Here is a 19,173-nt window from a genome sequence, read left to right on the forward strand (position 1 = left end):
TGCATGGTATATAAGGTAGGTAGCAGGACCTCTACCAAACCCTGTGTGTAACCACACTTAGTGTCTCGCATACATTGCTAGGCGAGCTGGCGCTGTGCTCTAATAAACAAACAGCGTCACTATCCCACCTCCCAGTTGATGTCAGCTGTTTTTCTTGGAGGGCTTTTATATTTGGACATATGGAATCATACTCCTAGGGTATCCCTAGAGGACACTGTACATGACAGAGTAGCATACAAGACGAGAAAACAAGCTGCAGGAAGCAGGAGCGCGAGATGCTTATTTATCTATGTGGTGCTGTACCTGCAAAGCAACATTACACTATTAACCCATTCACTGAATTACAACTGCCTCTTGTATCCCAATGACCCACCACAAACAAGGTGATCATGTGATCTGTTAGGAGCTAGTGATCATGTGATCTGCTACTGATGATACATTCTATTATTGAATTAAAACCAGATGTTATTACGTTCATTGAAATGGATTAACAGGCTAAAATATCACTTTACCTACATGCAGAAGGTTTAAAATTACTGAGGTCTTTCCAAATCAAAATGATAATTGATAATCATGTATGTCACATTCACATGCAGCTAGTCTAGTCATATTATACACTAACAAACACATTACAGGACTTAACAACGTCACAGTGACACGGCCACATCTGCTGCCACTAACCTGCGATTGCTGGAAGATGCAGCTTTTATCTGGTTGGATTCCGCAGGCCAGCAGACAGGCCGTCATGTTCAGAACGCTCTGCTGCAGGGTGGCTGGGTCCTGGGGTACGGTGATCGAGTGCAGATCCACTATGCTGTATAATATGGATTGGTACTGATCCTGCAACTGCACCCAGTTCTGCAGGGCACCCAAATAATTGCCCAGGTGTGGGATGCCCGTGGGCTGAATCCCAGAGAAGACGCGAGGCTGGACATTCTGTAAGAAAGGAATTCAACCACTTAAAGGTTAAGTCAGCAGTTTGTTCCATTTCTAGTATGGCAACCAAACATACAATGGGATGAGGAACAATTGTTATAGGATACAAACCCAAATGTTATTGTCTTAATATTAATCTTATCTACAATTTCAGTATAAACACTGAACAGGATACCCCTTTAAGCGCTAAACGTTACCAAAGTAGTATTTCCCCAGTGTGTGGGCGTTTAAAACTCAAACTTTAATTATATTTTTTTTAAAAACACCCTACGCAGTGGTTGCTGACAACGTTTGTAAACAATGCTCCCTGGTGTCTCTTTAATGGGTGAAGCACACGGCTAAAATTGTAGCCAATATAAAGCTAAATTTTATGCAATTAAAGAGACATGGAACCCAATTTGTTTCTTTCACGACTCAGATAGAGGGTACAAATGTCCAATTTACTTCAATTATCAAATTTACGTTGTTCTCATGTTATTCTTTGCTGAAGAGTTATCTAGATAGGTAGCGTGCACATGTCTGGAACACTACATCACAGGAAATAGTGCTGCCATCTAGTGCTCTTGCAAAACTGCTGCCATATAGCACTCCAGACGTGCACGCTTCTGAGCTTACATACCTGCTTTTCAACAAAAGATACCAAAGGAACAAAAAATCTTTTAAGAGAAGTAAATTAGAAAGTTGTTTATAATGTAGTGTTGTATATCCCTTTAATAATATGCTTTAAAGTATCCCCCTGAAACAATTCATAGGGTTAAGTAACTATCCTATAATATAAAAGGCCAAGTGTGTTTGTCCGAAGCTGTCATGCGCAGTAGAGAGCGCGAGCACAAACACACCTGCCCTTCAACACACTGACCTCCTGGCATCTGGGCCGATCGTGCGTGACGGGGAGGGGGGTGCCGACGGGAGAGAGAAAGTTTAAAAGAGGGGGGATGGAGAGAGCAACAGAGAGGAGGGGGGCGCAAAAGAGGAGAGGGGGAGAGAGAGAGAGAGAGAGGGGGGGGGGAGAGAGGGGGGGAAGAGAGCAAAAGAGAGGGGGGGAGAGAGCAAAAGAGAGGGGGGGGGAGAGAGCAAAAGAGAGGGGGGGAGAGCAAAAGAGAGGGGGGAGAGAACAAAAGAGAGGGGGGGAGAGAACAAAAGAGAGGGGGGGAGAGAACAAAAGAGAGGGGGGGAGAGAGCAAAAGAGGGGGGGAGAGAGCAAAAGAGAGGGGGGATAGAGCAAAAGAGAGGGGGGATAGAGCAAAAGAGAGGGGGGATAGAGCAAAAAAGAGAGGGGGGATAGAGCAAAAAAGAGAGGGGGGATAGAGCAAAAAAGAGAGGGGGGATAGAGCAAAAGAGAGGGGGGATAGAGCAAAAGAGAGGGGGATAGAGCAAAAGAGAGGGGGGATAGAGAGAGAGCGCAAGGGGTGGAACCGCTGTACTGCAAAAAATGGCCCATGTACACAGGCTTTAAGACTAGTAGCTGTATAAATAACTCCTGTTGCACAGCTTCCAATATCTGCACTATTAAAAGGGATAGGAAAGACAAAATTAAACTTGCATGATTCAGATACAACAGGTCATTTTAAGACACTTTTAAATTCACTTCTATTTTAAAATGTGCTTTGTTCTCTTGGAATCCCTTGTTGAAAAAACACGCACATATCCTACACTAGTGGGAGCTAGCTGCTGTTTGGTGCCTGCACACATTTGTCTCTTGTGATTGGCTAAATAGAAGTGTTCAACTTCCTGTCAGTAGTGCAATGCTGTTCCTTCAGCAATGGATAACAAGAGAATGAAGGAAATTTGATAATAGAAGTAAAATGGAAAGTTGTATGTTCTATCCAAACCATGAAATAAAATGTTGGGGTTTCTTGTCCCTTTAACCAATGTGATGTGTGTGTGTGTATATATATATATATATAGATTTTGCACCCAAAGAAAAAGTGGTTTGCGATTTTAATCGTGATTTTTTTTTTTTTAAATAACTCTTAAACATACATTTGTCACTAACAAAATGCATTAAACTGTACAGAATCTTAAAGTACATATTTCTCATTGACCAATACAGGCCGAGAGCATTAAAATACACACAACAAAACTAGTTTAAATAAAAGAAGTACAAACAGATACCTGACGTGCAAGTAATACGTTTATATAGATGTGTGTATGAATATATATATATATATATATATATATATATATATATATATATATATATATATATATATAAAATCAAGAACAATTTAGGAAAGGACGCAGTTGCTAGTGTGAGTTGATTGGTTGCGTAAGGGCTTAAATGTCCAAGCAACTTAAATTTAAATATGGTGCAGACCCTTAGTTTAAATGTATCATGTACACAAAAGAGACGTACCTGGAATATAATCCTGATATCAAAAAAGACAGGGTTTCAGCACTCTTTTAGAAAAACTCACAAATCACTTTAATGTAATTCAATAGCTTTAATAGTGGCAGCCAAATTCCACACAACATGGGAATAAATCCATGTAAATATTAAAACACATAAGCATACAAGTTCGACTCATGAATGACAGTTCAAAAGAACCTGACCGGTCAGGGATACACGAAAAAGCACATGTGAGGCGAAATGTAAATAGCAGTAGTGTTGCTTAGGCACAGGTTTTTATAGTGAACCACTACACCCAACTACCTCAGAACCTCCCAAGGAATGGTCATAGAAGGTATATCCTGGGCAGATATATGAACCGGGATCTAAGTGGTAAACACTGCAAAGCCTGTGTCAGGCACCTTGTAGAAAGTGATTTCACAGTTAGAAATGAATACAGTTACTGCAATATACAAAATATAGGCTATTATATCAAGTGAGACCTCCTCTGGCTTTGCTACACCCAGCTGCTTACAGCACCCCTGCAGTTATGGGGCTACTTGCTGCGCAGGTTACAAAGGGGATCTAAGCAAGCCAGCAGGTGAGCCCCCTGAATATATACATAGGTAGACAAGTGGGTAACAATTGTAGAGGTAACACAATTTATGCAATATTGATTACATTCACATTGTGCATACACATATCCACAGAAGAAGTCTGCAAAGCAAGATGCAAGGATGTTAGCATGAATATGTCGCAGGTGAATTAGTGTTTTCACATGCAGGCAAATAAGAGTCAAGTTGTAGTTAGTAGAGCACAGTCTAAGCAAGAAATGTATGACTCCAAGCGAAGACAGGTATCAAGATATTAGTCTCAGTGAAAGACAAAACAGCGCCTTCTCCAACTTAACAGAATGCCATTATTTTCTTCAACATGGTCACCTATTCCATATCAGTATATTTCAGGTGTCAACATGTCACACTTATACGACCTTGCTTTCAGATGTTGTTGTGTCCAATATCCACAGGGGTATATATTGTCCCCACTTGTTAGCATTCCATGCCGGTAGCGATCTCCATCGCAAACGCCAAGCACAGCGGTGCACCACGTGTATCACGTGACCTGGTCGGCTCCACCAATGCCGACGCGCGTTTCACCAGCTCGACTGGAATTCAGACCGGGCTTCGTCAGGGCGTAATACTGCTTTGATCCATGCGTCCTGTTATATAGATCAATGATGCTGCGCCTCTGCTGGAAGGTGAAAGTTTCACATGCTGCTACAGGCAGCTTTCAATCTTATGTGATTGCTATTATTTACAATCTTATGTTTCAAATTTACAAGAAGCAAAGCCAAGGTTAGAAATGTTACATATTTTTCCTCAAACATTTATACTTGGTTGCTACAGTTAAAAACATTACAATCTGTCATTCAAGAAACAACATGTTCTTTATATTTTTATTGTCTTATATCTTGTAGAATCTGCTTATTTTTGGTTAGGTAGAATGGAGTGTAAAAGCAAAATACCTCTCCATATCAACACTCCACTCTACCTTAAGTACAGTCTTATAGGAAGCAGGCCATATCTAATTTATCGTTGAGACCATTTGGAATTTGTGTCCCAAGGATTGATATCCACCTGCATTCCTTTCTCAGGAGGGTTTTATCATTATCTCCTCCTCTCCCGTTTATGATGCCTTTGTCTATGCCCACGAATCTGAGTGAATCAGGATTGCAATTATGCGCCAACTCAAAGTGTTTTGCTACATTGCTTTTAGGATTTTTATTCTTTACATCATCTCTATGTTCTGAGATGCGGTCCTTTATCGCCCTCCTCGTTTTTCCCACATAGAAAAGTGGGCAATCGCAGGACAGCAGGTATACGACCCCCTCAGTATCACAGTTCACAAAATGTTTTAGTCTATAGGTTTTTCCCGTATTCGTACTGAACTCTTTTGTCTTGCGCATAAATTTACATGTTACACATTTTCCACAGGGATAATTGCCTATGGATCTATGTTTTGTAAGCCAGTTACTTTGTCCTGTTTTGGACAAGTATTGGCTCCTCACCAACTTATCTTTAAGATTGGGTGCCCGTCTGGCAGTGATGTTGGAGAAATCACCTACTTCCTTTCTGACCCCTATGTCACTGGTAAGGATATGCCAATTCTTTGCGAGAATGCCTTTCAGAGAGTTCCAGTGGCAATTGTAATCAGTGATTAGTCTTATCTTAGATTCATTATTCTTTGGTGTGGGCAAAAGAAGTTTCTCCCTGTCCATGTGTAGAGCATTATTAAATGCCCCTTTAACCACTCTCTTGGAATACCCTCTAGTCAGGAATCTTTGTTCCATTTCTGACGCGTGTTTCAGATATTTCTCTTTGCTAGAGCAATTCCTACGAAGCCTTAGGAATTGGCCTTTGGGTATTCCTTTCTTTAGATGGCTGGGATGGTGGCTAGAGGCAATTAACAGGCTATTGGTCGCAGTGGATTTGCAAAAGTTCTCAGTTGAAACTACCCCTTTTTCCAGTTTCACTTCAATGTCTAAAAAGGCAATTGCCTCTTTACTGTACTGAACAGTAAGAGAGATGTTTCTATCATTTACATTTAGGGTGTCAACAAATTCTTTTAAGAGGCTCTCAGAGCTCTCCCAGATGTGGAAAATGTCGTCCACATATCTTAACCATATGTGGATATTTTCCTCAAATAGGGGGCTCTGAAAGACCTCTTCCATTTCCCATACGCCTAGATGTAGGCAGGCGTAGGTAGGAGCACAAGTGGCACCCATCGCAGTGCCTCTTAGTTGTTTGTATATCTTGTTGTCGAACATGAATACATTATTTGTTAATACAAATCTAAGTACCTCGACAACAAAGTCTGTGTGCTTTTGGGCATACTTTCCTCTTGTCATGAGGAAATGTTTACTTGCCTCAATGCCCACTTCATGCGGGATGGACGAATACAGACCTTCAGTCTGTGTGCTTTTGGGCATACTTTCCTCTTGTCATGAGGAAATGTTTACTTGCCTCAATGCCCACTTCATGCGGGATGGACGAATACAGACCTTCAACATCAAGACAAACCAACAGTGCCCCTTTCGGAACACTCAAGCCTTCAACCTTTCTCAGAAAATCTGCTGTGTCTAGGACAAATGAGGGCATGGTCGTAAGGAAGGGTCTTAGAAAGTGGTCTATGTAGTTTCCAAGGTTTTCAGTTAAGCTCCCAATGCCTGCTATTATGGGGCGGACAGGTGGATTTGTAGGGTTCTTATGTATCTTAGGGATACAATAAAAGACTGGCATTATTGGATGATCAGGATAGAGATACTTAAATTCAGATAGGGTTATCACACCTTTGTCCTTTGCTCCTTTTAAGACAAAAAACAGTGCATTTTGTATAGAGGAAGTAGGATTAAATGTGAGACATTGATATTGTCTCTTATCCAGTAGCTGTCTTTTTACCTCTAGAACGTACATCTGCTCATCCCATAGAACCAGATTGCCGCCTTTGTCGGCCGCCTTTATGACCACCCCTTTGGCATTCATTAGGTCATTGAGAGCTTTTCTTTCGGCTTTATTAAGGTTATCAGCTACCAAGCCAGTGATGGATATATTCTGTAGATCTTTCTCTACTTGTTTAACAAAAATATTTACTGCCGGGACCATGGATAGCTGTGGCATATATTTCGATTTCGCTTTTAGGTTTGACGAAATATGGACATTGGTACCTATTTCCTCATCTTGTGAAGGAGTCTGTTGGCTACCTTCAGAGTCAGTGAGTAATTGATACCTGTCTTCGCTTGGAGTCATACATTTCTTGCTTAGACTGTGCTCTACTAACTACAACTTGACTCTTATTTGCCTGCATGTGAAAACACTAATTCACCTGCGACATATTCATGCTAACATCCTTGCATCTTGCTTTGCAGACTTCTTCTGTGGATATGTGTATGCACAATGCGAATGTAATCAATATTGCATAAATTGTGTTACCTCTACAATTGTTACCCACTTGTCTACCTATGTATATATTCAGGGGGCTCACCTGCTGGCTTGCTTAGATCCCCTTTGTAACCTGCGCAGCAAGTAGCCCCATAACTGCAGGGGTGCTGTAAGCAGCTGGGTGTAGCAAAGCCAGAGGAGGTCTCACTTGATATAATAGCCTATATTTTGTATATTGCAGTAACTGTATTCATTTCTAACTGTGAAATCACTTTCTACAAGGTGCCTGACACAGGCTTTGCAGTGTTTACCACTTAGATCCCGGTTCATATATCTGCCCAGGATATACCTTCCATGCCCATTCCTTGGGAGGTTCTGAGGTAGTTGGGTGTAGTGGTTCACTATAAAAACCTGTGCCTAAGCAACACTACTGCTATTTACATTTCGCCTCACATGTGCTTTTTCGTGTATCCCTGACCGGTCAGGTTCTTTTGAACTGTCATTCATGAGTCGAACTTGTATGCTTATGTGTTTTAATATTTACATGGATTTATTCCCATGTTGTGTGGAATTTGGCTGCAAACAGAAACCTGACGTGCAAGTAATACGTTTATATAGATGTGTGTATGAATATATATATATATATATATATATATATATATATATATATATATATATATATAATGTATATACACACAACAAAACTAGTTTAAATAAAAAAAAGTGCAAACAGAAACCTGACGTGCAAGTAATACGTTTATATAGATGTGTGTATGAATATATATATACAGTATATATATATATATATATATATATATACAGTATGTATATATATATATATATATATATATATATATATATATATATAATGTATATACACACAACAAAACTAGTTTAAATAAAAAAAAGTGCAAACAGAAACCTGACGTGCAAGTAATACGTTTATATAGATGTGTGTATGAATATATATATAATGTATATACACACAACAAAACTAGTTTAAATAAAAGAAGTACAAACAGATACCTGACGTGCAAGTAATACGTTTATATAGATGTGTGTATGAATATATATATATATATATATATATATATATATATATATAATGTATATACACACAACAAAACTAGTTTAAATAAAAGAAGTACAAACAGATACCTGACGTGCAAGTAATACGTTTATATAGATGTGTGTATGAATATATAGTGTATACACACACACACTATACACAAACATACATACATATTATTAAGAGTTTACTGTCCTTTAATTGAATTTGTCAATATTTGTGTTCTTTACAGACATAACAAATAATATTGGTTTTGTTTTTTTATTTGATTTGACTTATCAGTTCTCACTATGAAGTGTAAGGTGCTGTGAAGCTGCATATTACCCAGCTGACCCGTTACAATCCCGGTCTAGGTAGACACTATACGGCAGTATGTACAGCGTACCAGACATGTGGGTTTGCTACGGGAACGTTGCTTTGTGTTAAGCACACAGACTCCTGTACCATGCCTAGCACACGTTCTCTGCCTACCTATACAGCACAGGGGATATGAATAAGCCCACCGGGGACCATACAGAGGTAATCACACGGTCACTCACTGCTCCTCTTCCAGTTTTTTTTTCTTTACACAAAGGGCTCCACCACTCTCCTACAATAAAGGAAGAGCATATGGAGCATAGCGCAAGCGCAGATTCACAGCCTCTTCCTCATGCCCTTAAATTTCTGAATGCGTCACCGCAGAGATCAGAGGTACTTTAGTGGTATTTGTACATCATAGGGGCGGGGCTAAAAATTGTGTACTCCGAGCTGGAGTTCCTGACCTTATGGCCTCTGCCACATATGGAACAGGAGCTATGGAACCTGGCAGGGATGCGCACTATTTTACCTTTTGTTCCCCATGGCGATCAAACCCTTAGCAAAGGCGATCCACTCTGACTGTTGCACTGTAGGTATTTCTTTTGGGGAGACTTTGGGAACAATGTTACATTGTTGCCAACAATTCCTGAAAGTTCCATATCAGCTCTAATTGAACTTCTCACCTACTTTGGCACAATCAGTTACTATGACAAAAACAGAAGTCAGACACACAAATCTGCAGACGACACACAAAATAAGTATAAATTTCACGTGGTCTTCTTCATGCATTAAACAGACCTAAATCTAGCCATCACTAACAGCTATGCAGACTACCAGAAATCAGACAATTAATAGGATGGATGTTTGCAGAAATCTGATGGCCAGGGAGAATTGCAGAAAACAAAAGGAACGTATATTTTCAGGTGTATACCATACTCGGCCCTCAGATCTATTTATAATAAATTCCTTAGCACTAACTATATATGGAAAGGGAAGATACTCTGGCCATTGCAGAGCTAACTTGGAAGTACAGTTACATTTGGAGGTCTAGCGCTACTTAACATACTGCTTCGTCTGCCACTCCTCAGCATCAGGAATCACTGACTCAGTGCCCAGATGGTGAGAGGTTGAGCAAGCGATTATGTGCCCAGAAGATCTGCCCTGGATCCCTTAGATGGGCCATGAGAATGACTCACCCTATTGTACTAGACACTTAAACACTGGTATAGTAGGACATACCCCTCCCAGCCATCCCCTATACACAAACTGGCTTCCTCGTGTACTGCAGATTGGTGTCCCTAGAAAATAGGTGGATCTTCTGCATCTGGGATTTTATTCATTTATCTATTCACAGCAACAAAACTAGCAATATCAAGAAACTGGAGAAAGCCCACCCGCCTAACTTTACTCAGGTTGCAAGTATTACTTAATGCATTAGATATATGGTGACATCTGTATTTAGGGTACAGAACAAACTTGACTTATGTAATAACGTTAGTGCTTGGTGGCTTGAAATATACAATGGCTAGGACAATACAACCCGGCAAGTGTTGTCTGGAGTGGTAATTTACTAGAACCATATTTCTCTCTTATCTTCATTTTTTTATTTGTTTTATTCACACCAGGTGACTGGGTTCTGATCCCTCAAACAACTAGCAACCATTTCCTACACTGATATGTTCTACTTTATGTAAATGTTACTTATATAGGATAAGACGCACACAGTCTATGCTCCCACTTATGGAAGAACGTAATAAGGCAAAGCTCCACGGACTGAATGGCAAGATCGGGTTTGCTGTGATTAGACAGTGAACTTGTGACACGCTGGTTAATAAAACTGCCGAGCCTTCTGCACGTTTACTGTCCCTTTAAGGACTTATATAGTTTATGACCCTTACAGCTATTTTCATGGTATACTAATATTTTTGTCAATGAACACTTATACCCGCCCACTTAATCATCGTTATATCTCACTTCATATACAGGGCAAGATTACATATGCGGCGTCGCCCGCAAAAGCCAGCGACGTTGGTTTTTACACGGTTTTGGTATCATATAAATGCGTCACGTATATTTCACCCATCGGCCGCAAGTTTTACTCCCATAAGAAGAACCGCGTCGCAAATCGGTATATCATATTCAGCGCAAGGACTTACGCGGCGAAAATGGAGAACTTTTACTCCATTGTCACCTCGCCACACATAGGCAGGCGCAGCAAGTCTTACGCTGAGTATGTGGGCACCGTAACTGCCTGAAAATATTAAAACCTAATGCAGCGCAATATCTATCTACCTGTCAACTGCTATCCCCCACTGCAATAACTAATAAAGTATATTAACCCCTAATCCGCCATTAACCCACATCACAATAAACCTAATCAAATATATTAACCCCTAAACCACCAAACCCCCTAAAATGCAAATAACCAATTAAAATTACTAAGCCCCCTAACCTAACACCCCCTAAATTAACCCCAATTACCTAAATTTAAAAATACTAAATTTAACATTACTTAAAAATAAAAAAAAACTGAATTTAAATTAATCTAAGATTGAAAAAAATAAAAGTCTAACATTACATAAAATAATAAACCAAATTATCAAAAATAAAAAAATTAAACCTAATCCCTATAAAAATAAAAAGCCCCCCAAAATAAAAACACCCCCTAATCTAATACTAAACTACCAATAGCCCTGAGTTAGACAGTTATTTTTCTTAAAAAAAAAACTAAGTCCCCCTTCTAACAGTAAAACCCCCCCACCCACCAAACCCCCCAAAATAAAAAAAAACAACTAAAAAAACATAAAGTAACCATTGCCCATTTAGGGGCATTTGTATGGGCATTGCCCTTAAAATGGCATTCAGATCTTTTAAGAGTGCCCCGAAATCCCTAATCTAAAAAAAAAAAATATTAACCCCCAATCCGCCATTAACGCACATCGCAATAAATATAATAAAGTATATTAACCCCTAATCCGCCATTAACGCACATCGCAATAAATATAATAAAGTATATTAACCCCTAATCCGCCATTAACCCACATCGCAATAAACATAATAAAGTATATTAACCCCTAATCCGCCATTAACCCACATCGCAATAAACATAATAAATTATATTAACCCCTAATCCGCCATTAACCCACATCGCAATAAACATAATAAAGTATATTAACCCCTAATCCACCTTTAGGGGTTAATATACTATAGGCTTGGTCCTGGATGAAGAAGGAAGAGGCAGTAAAAGAGCTGAATGCCATTTAGGAATTTTTAGCGTTAGGTTTTTTTTATTTTGGGGGGTTTGGTGGGTGGTGGGGTTTTATTGTTAGAGGGGGAAACGAGCTGTTTAACTTAGGGCAATGCCCTACAAAAGGCCTTTTTAAGGACTATTGGTATTTTAGTATTAGATTAAGGGGTGTTTTTATTTTGGGGGGGGCTTTTCTATTTTCATACGGACTAGGTTTATTTTTTTATTTTTGATAATTTGGTTTATTATTTTATGTAATGTTTGACTTTTTTTTATTTTTCTTAATCTTAGATTAGTTTAATCTTAGTTTTTTTATTTTTAAAGGCACACTTAACTTTTCAATTTACTCCTACTATCAATTTTTCTCCGTTCTCTTGCTGTCTTTATTTAAAACAGCAGGAATGTAGCTTACGAGCCGGCCCATCTTTGGTTCAGCACCTAGGTTGTTCTTGCTGATTGGTGGCTAAATGGTATTCACCAATTAGCAAGCACTATCCAGGGTCTGAACCAAAAATGGGCCGGCTTGTAAGCCTTGAATTCCTGCTTTTTCAAATAAAGATAGCAAGAAAACGAAGAAAATGGATAAAAAAAAACTAGAAAGTTGCTTAAAATTGCATGCTCTATCTGAATCATGAAAGAAAAAATTTGGGTTCAGTATCCCTTTAAATAATTCTAGCTTTTTTATTTTAATTGTAACAGTATTTTTAATTTAGGTAATTGGGGTTAATTTAGGGGGTGTTAGGTTAAGGGTTTTAGTAATTTAGTTATTTGCGTTGAGGGGTTTGGCGGATTAGGGGTTAATAGATATATTAGGATTATTGCGATGTGGGTTAATTGCGGATTAGGGGTTAATAGTTTTAATAGGTAGTTTGCGATGTTGGGGATGGCGTATTTAGGGGTTAATACTTTTATTAGGTATTTTGCGATGTGTGTGATTGGCGGATTAGGGGTTAATAGTTTAAATTAGGCATATTGCGTTGTGGGGGTTGTCGGTTTAGGGGTTAATACTTTTATTATTAGTTCTGATGTGGGTTTGATGGCGGATATAGGGGTTTTGATGTGTCTGGTTTATTTTTGGGAGGCGGGTTAGACTTTTACGGGAGATTTGTTTTTTTTTTTTAATTTTATTTACGCACATTTATGGACATCGCTAGTTTATCCGAACTGCTGGCGGGGTTTATGTAATTTAATGTGAGGTGAAATTATGGGCGATGCGGGTTTCTGCAGTAGTGCTAAAGCCTGCGCCGTATAGGTAATCTCGCCCATAGACTTTATATAATGTAACTTTCCTTCAGCTGAAAGGTAAAATGTATCATAGAGAAATAGGAAATGTGAAAACATTAAATAAAAATAAATTTAAAAAAAAACTCGATTCAGATAGAGCATGCAGTTTTAAAGGGACATTGAACCCAAATTTTTTCTTTCATAATTCAGACAGATAATACAATTTTAAACATTCCAATTTACATCTATTATCTAATTTGCTTCATTCTTTAGATATCCTTTGTTAAAGAAATAGCAATGCCCACAGGCGAGCCAATCACAGGAGGCATCTATGTGCAGCCACCAATCAGAAGCTACTGAGCCTATCTAGATATGCTTTTCAGGAAAGAATATCAAGAGAATGAAGCAAATTAGATAATAGAAGTAAATTAGAAAGTTGTTTAAAATGGTATTCTCTATCTGAATCATGAAAGGAAAAAAAAAGTAAATTTATGCTTACCTGATAAATTAATTTCTTCTATGGTAAGACGAGTCCACGGATTCATCCTTACTTGTGGGATATTATCCTTCCTAACAGGAAGTGGCAAAGAGCACCACAGCAGAGCTGTCTATATAGCTCCTCCCTTAGCTCCACACCCCAGTCATTCGACCGAAGGTACAGGAAGAAAAAGGACAAACTACAAGGTGCAGAGGTGACTGAGTTTAAATCAAAAAAATATCATCTGTCTTAAAGTGACAGGGCGGGCCGTGTACTCGTCTTACCATAGAAGAAATTAATTTATCAGGTAAGCATAAATTTACTTTTCTTCTATAAAGGTAAGACGAGTCCACGGATTCATCCTTACTTGTGGGAAACAATACCAAAGCTACAGGACACGGATGAACGGGAGGGACAAGACAGATGGTTAAACAGAAGGCACCACTGCTTGAAGAACTTTTCTCCCAAAAATAGCCTCCGAAGAAGCAAAGGTATCAAATTTGTAAAATTTGAAAAAGGTATGAAGCGAAGACCAAGTCGCAGCCTTACAAATCTTTGGTCGTGTTCAAGTAAAACTTCAAAGCACGAACCACGTCCAAGTTGTGCAACAGACGCTCCTTCTGAGAGGAAGGATTAGGGCACAGAGAAGGAACAACAATTTCCTGATTGATATTCCTATTAGTAACAACCTTAGGAAGGAATCCAGGTTTGGTATGCAAAACCACCTTATCAGCATGGAAAACAAAATAAGGCGAGTCGCATTGCAATGCAGATAGTTCAGAAACTCTTCGAGCCGAAGAGATAGCAACTAAAAACAGAACTTTCCAAGATAGAAGCTTAATATCTATAGAATGCATAGGTTCAAACGTAACCCCTTGAAGAACTTTAAGAACTAAATTCAAACTCCATGGCGGAGCAACAGGTCTAAACACAGGCTTGATTCTAACTAAAGACTGACAGAACGACTGAACGTCTGGAATATCTGCCAGACGTTTGTGCAGTAGAATTGATAAAGCAGATATCTGTCCCTTTAAGGAACTAGCTGATAGCCCCTTCTCCAATCCTTCTTGGAGAAAGGACAAAATCCTAGGAATCCTGACCTTACTCCATGAGTAGCCTTTGGATTCGCACCAATAAAGATATTTACACCATCTCTTATGATAAATGTTCCTGGTGACAGGCTTTCGAGCCTGAATCAAGGTATCTATGACCGACTCCGAGAAACCCGGCTTGGATAAGATCAAGCGTTCAATCTCCAAGCAGTCAGCCGTAGAGAAACTAGATTTGGATGCTGGAACGGACCTTGAGTCAGAAGGTCCTGTCTCAGTGGCAGAGACCATGGTGGAAGAGATGACATGTCCACCAGGTCTGCATACCAAGTCCTGCGTGGCCACGCAGGTGCTATCAAAATCACTGAAGCTCTCTCCTGTTTGATTCTGGCAATCAAACGAGGAAGGAGAGGAAATGGTGGAAACACATAAACCAGGTTGAACGAGCAGGGTACTGCTAGAGCATCTATCAGTACTGCCTGAGGATCCCTTGACCTGGACCCGTAACGAGAAAGTTTGTCGTTCTGACGAGATGCCATGAGATCCAATTCTGGTGTGCCCCATTGCTGAATCAATTGTGCAAACACCTCTGGATGGAGTTCCCACTCCCCCGGGTGAAAAGTCTGACGACTTAGAAAATCTGCTTCCCAGTTCTCCACTCCTTGGATATAGATTGCTGATAGATGGCAAGAGTGAGTCTCTGCCCATCAAATTATTTTGGAAACATCTATCATCGCTAGTCATGATATTGTCCGACTGGAATCTTATGAATCTGGCCGACGCCAGATTCATAAGATTCCACGTTGAATAACACGTTGAATATCGCTCTCAGTTCTAGAATATTTATTGGGAGGAGAGCCTCCTCCTGAGTCCACAATCCCTGTGCTTTCAGGGAATTCCAGACTGCACCCCAGCCCAATAGGCTGGCGTCCGTCGTCACTATGACCCATGCTGGCCTGCGGAAACACATTCCCTTGGACAGATGATCCTGTGACAACCACCAAAGAAGAGTCTCTGGTCTCTTGGTCCAGATTTATCTGAGGAGATAAATCTGCATAATCCCCATTCCACTGTTTGAACATGCAAAGTTGCAGTGGTCTGAGATGCAAGCGAGCAAACAGAACTATGTCCATTGCCGCTACCATTAAGCCGATTACCTCCATACACTGAGCCACTGACGGGCGAGGAATGGAATAAAGAGCTCAGCAGATGGATAGAATTTTTGATTTCCTGACCTCCGTCAGAAAAATTTTCATGTCCACTGAATCTATCAGAGTTCCCAGGAAAGGAACTCTTGTGAGAGGTATAAGTGAACTCTTTTGTATGTTCACCTTCCACCCGTGAGATCTTAGAAAAGCTACCACGATGCCAGTGTGAGACTTGGCTAGTTGGAAAGTTGACGCCTGGATTAAGATATCGTCCAGATAAGGCGCCACAGCTATGCCTCACGGCCTTAGAACCACCAGAAGGGACCCTAGCACCTTTGTAAAAATTCTGGGAGCTGTGGCCAACCCGAAGGGAAGAGCCACAAACTGGTAATGCTTGTCCAGAAAGGCGAACCTGAGGAACTGGTGGTCATATATTGACCCTCCTGGATCATTGGCAAAATAGTCCGAATGGTCTCCATCTTGAAGGATGGGACTCTGAGGAGTTTGTTTAGGATCTTGAGATCCAAAATTGGTCTGAAGGTTCCCTCTTTTTTGGGAACCACAAACAGATAGGAGTAGAACCCCTGCCCCTGTTCTGTTTTCGGAACTGGGCAGATCACTCCCATGGTATATAGGTCTTCTACACAGCGTAAGAACGCCTCTCTTTTTGTCTGGATTACAGACAATTGAGAAAGATGGAATCTCCCCCTTGGGGGGAATCTTTGAAATCTAGAAGATACCGCTGGGTTACTATTTCTAAAGCCCAGGAGTCCTGAACGTCTCTTGCCCAAGCCTGAGCGAAGAGAGAAAGTCTACCCCCTACTAGGTCCGGTCCCGGATGGGGGCTACCCCTTCATGCTGTCTTGGTGGCAGCAGCGGGCTTCTTAGCCTGTTTACCCTTGTTCCAAGTCTGATTAGGCCTCCAGACTGACTTGGATTGAGCAAAATTCCCCTCTTGCTTTGCGGCAGGGGAAGAGGGAGATGGACCACCTTTGAAGTTCCGAAATGGTCCTCATCTTATTCATCTTATCCTGAGGAAGGGCATGGCCTTTCCCTCCAGTGATGTCTGAGATGATCTCTTTCAGTTCAGGCCCGAATAGGGTCTTACCCTTGAAAAGGATGGCTAAAAGCTTAGCTTTGATGACACATCAGCAGACCAGGATTTAAGCCATAACACACTACGCGCTAAAATGGCAAAACCTGAATTCTTCGCCGCTAATTTAGCCAATTGAAAAGCGGCACCTGTAATAAAAGAATTAGCTAGCTTGAGAGCCCTAATTCTATCCAGAATATCATCTAATGGGGTCTCAACCTGAAGAGCCTCTTCCAGAGCCTATGCACGCTATAGGTTGGAGAAGAAAACCTTGGTGAATATTTTCTTCTGTTAGGAAAACAAAACAACAAGAAAGAGGCGCCAATGGTGCAGATCAATGGTGGTTTTTGTAATGTGCCAATATGGTATGAACACAAGGTACTCACAAATGACAAAGGCAATCGATTATGCCAATAGGGACAGGCTGGATTTCATCAGCAGTCCAGCTAGCTGGTCCTAGAGGCAGCTCTCTACCAACATCCAATAGGAGAGAATCTAGAAATAAAAGCAATAGATGGAGGCGCCAATGGTGCAGATCAATGGTGGTCTGATAGAGATATTATCCAGTGATATACAGGGTACTCACATGTATTGGAGGCAATCACTTATGCCTGTAGAGACAGGCTGGATTTTAACAGCAATCCAGCTGGCTGGTCTAAGGTCCAAGAGATGCCTGAGGAAACAGTATATCTGAGAAACGCGTCGCACTGTTTCTCCACAAGCCATATACCATTTGGCACTAAGATGAGTGGTAAACTTTTTTTATAGTTTTTAATAAATATGTTTTTATATAAATCCACTCTGAGTGCTGTGTATGGTATTCTGCTATGCTATTTATAGAGTGATAATGCTCTGATACCCACACACTGATATTGGACCTTAGACCAGCCAGCTGGATTGCTGTTAAAATCCAGCCTGTCTCTACAGGCATAAGTGATTGCCTCCAATACATGTGAGTACCCTGTATATCACTGGATAATATCTCTATCAGACCACCATTGATCTGCACCATTGACGCCTCCATCTATTGCTTTTATTTCTAAATATTTTCTTCTGAAGACCCTCTAATTTTTTATCCATAGGATCTTTGAAAGCACAACTGTCCTCAATAGGTATAGTTGTACGCTTAGCCAGGTTAGAAATAGCTCCCTCCACCTTAGGGACCGTCTGCCACGAGTCCCGCACGGCGTCAGATATGGGAAACATTTTCTTGAAAGTAGGAGGGGGAGCGAACGGAATAACTGGTCTATCCCACTCCTTAGTAACAATTTCCGAAATCCTCTTAGGGACCCCAAAAACATCAGTGTAGGCAGGAACCTCTAGGAATCTGTCCATTTTACACAATTTCTCTGGAACTACAATAGGGTCACAATCATCCAGAGTCGCTAAAACCTCCCTGAGCAATAAGCGGAGGTGATCTAGTTTAAATTTAAAAGCTGTCATATCTGAATCTGTCTGAGGGAACATATTTCCTGAATCAGAAATCTCTCCCTCAGCCAGCAAATCCCTCACTTCAGAACATTGTGAGGGTACATCGGATATGGCTAATAAAGCGTCAGAGGCATTTGTTCTCACCCCAGACAGCTTAGATAAAACCTCTGTGAGGGTAGTATTCATAACTGCGGCCATGTCTTGCAGGGTGAAAGAATTAGACGCACTAGAAGAACTTGGCGTCGCTTGTGCGGGCGTTAACGGTTGTGACACTTGGGGAGAATTAGATGGCAAAACCTGATTCTCTTCTGACTGAGAATCATCCTGCGACATACTTTTAGTAGCTAAAATATGTTCTTTACAATTTATTGACCTTTCAGTGCATGAGGGACACATTCTAAGTGGAGGTTCCACAATGGCTTCTAAACATATTGAACATTGACTTTCCTCAATGTCAGACATGTTGAACAGGCTAGTAATGACTACAAACAAGCATGAAAACACTTTATTTAGTGAAAAAAATAACAATCTTAAAAAAACGGTACTGCGCCTTTAAGAGAAAAAAAAGCATATACGTTCTGCAAAACATCCTAAACATGCACCAAATTTTTCAAAATTTTGTATGTAGACACAATATAGATGGTTAAGATTGCACCACAAAATTTTTTAACAATTAACCCCTTAATATGCGAACTGGATCGAAAATAGGCCCAGATCCGGAAAAAAAACAAACACACTCCCAGCACCTTGCCACAGCCCTGCTGTGGCCCTACCTGCCCTCAGGGATCGAAAATGTGGGACAAAATCCTTGATTTGGCCCAAAACATACACCAGGGCCCTCAAGAGTTAGAGATTGCTGCTGAAACTAACTGCGCATCTGAGGCGCAAAAATAGGCCCCGCCCATCTCACTCGATGTCTCCTCAGCCTTAAAGA

General features: G+C 40.5%; 1 protein-coding gene across 1 annotated transcript in view; it reads right to left on the bottom strand.

Moving 5' to 3' along the window:
• The window catches only part of WARS2 (tryptophanyl tRNA synthetase 2, mitochondrial), a 123,793-nt gene that overhangs the window by 77,939 nt on the left and 26,681 nt on the right, over positions 1-19,173 (bottom strand). Inside the window, exon 2 of the mRNA XM_053705131.1 lies at positions 682-936. Coding sequence (XP_053561106.1) covers positions 682-936 — 255 coding nt within the window. The remainder of the gene's footprint in view (positions 1-681; positions 937-19,173) is intronic.

The sequence above is a fragment of the Bombina bombina genome, chromosome 3 (assembly GCF_027579735.1).
Source record: "Bombina bombina isolate aBomBom1 chromosome 3, aBomBom1.pri, whole genome shotgun sequence".
In the NCBI taxonomy this organism is placed as follows: domain Eukaryota; kingdom Metazoa; phylum Chordata; class Amphibia; order Anura; family Bombinatoridae; genus Bombina; species Bombina bombina.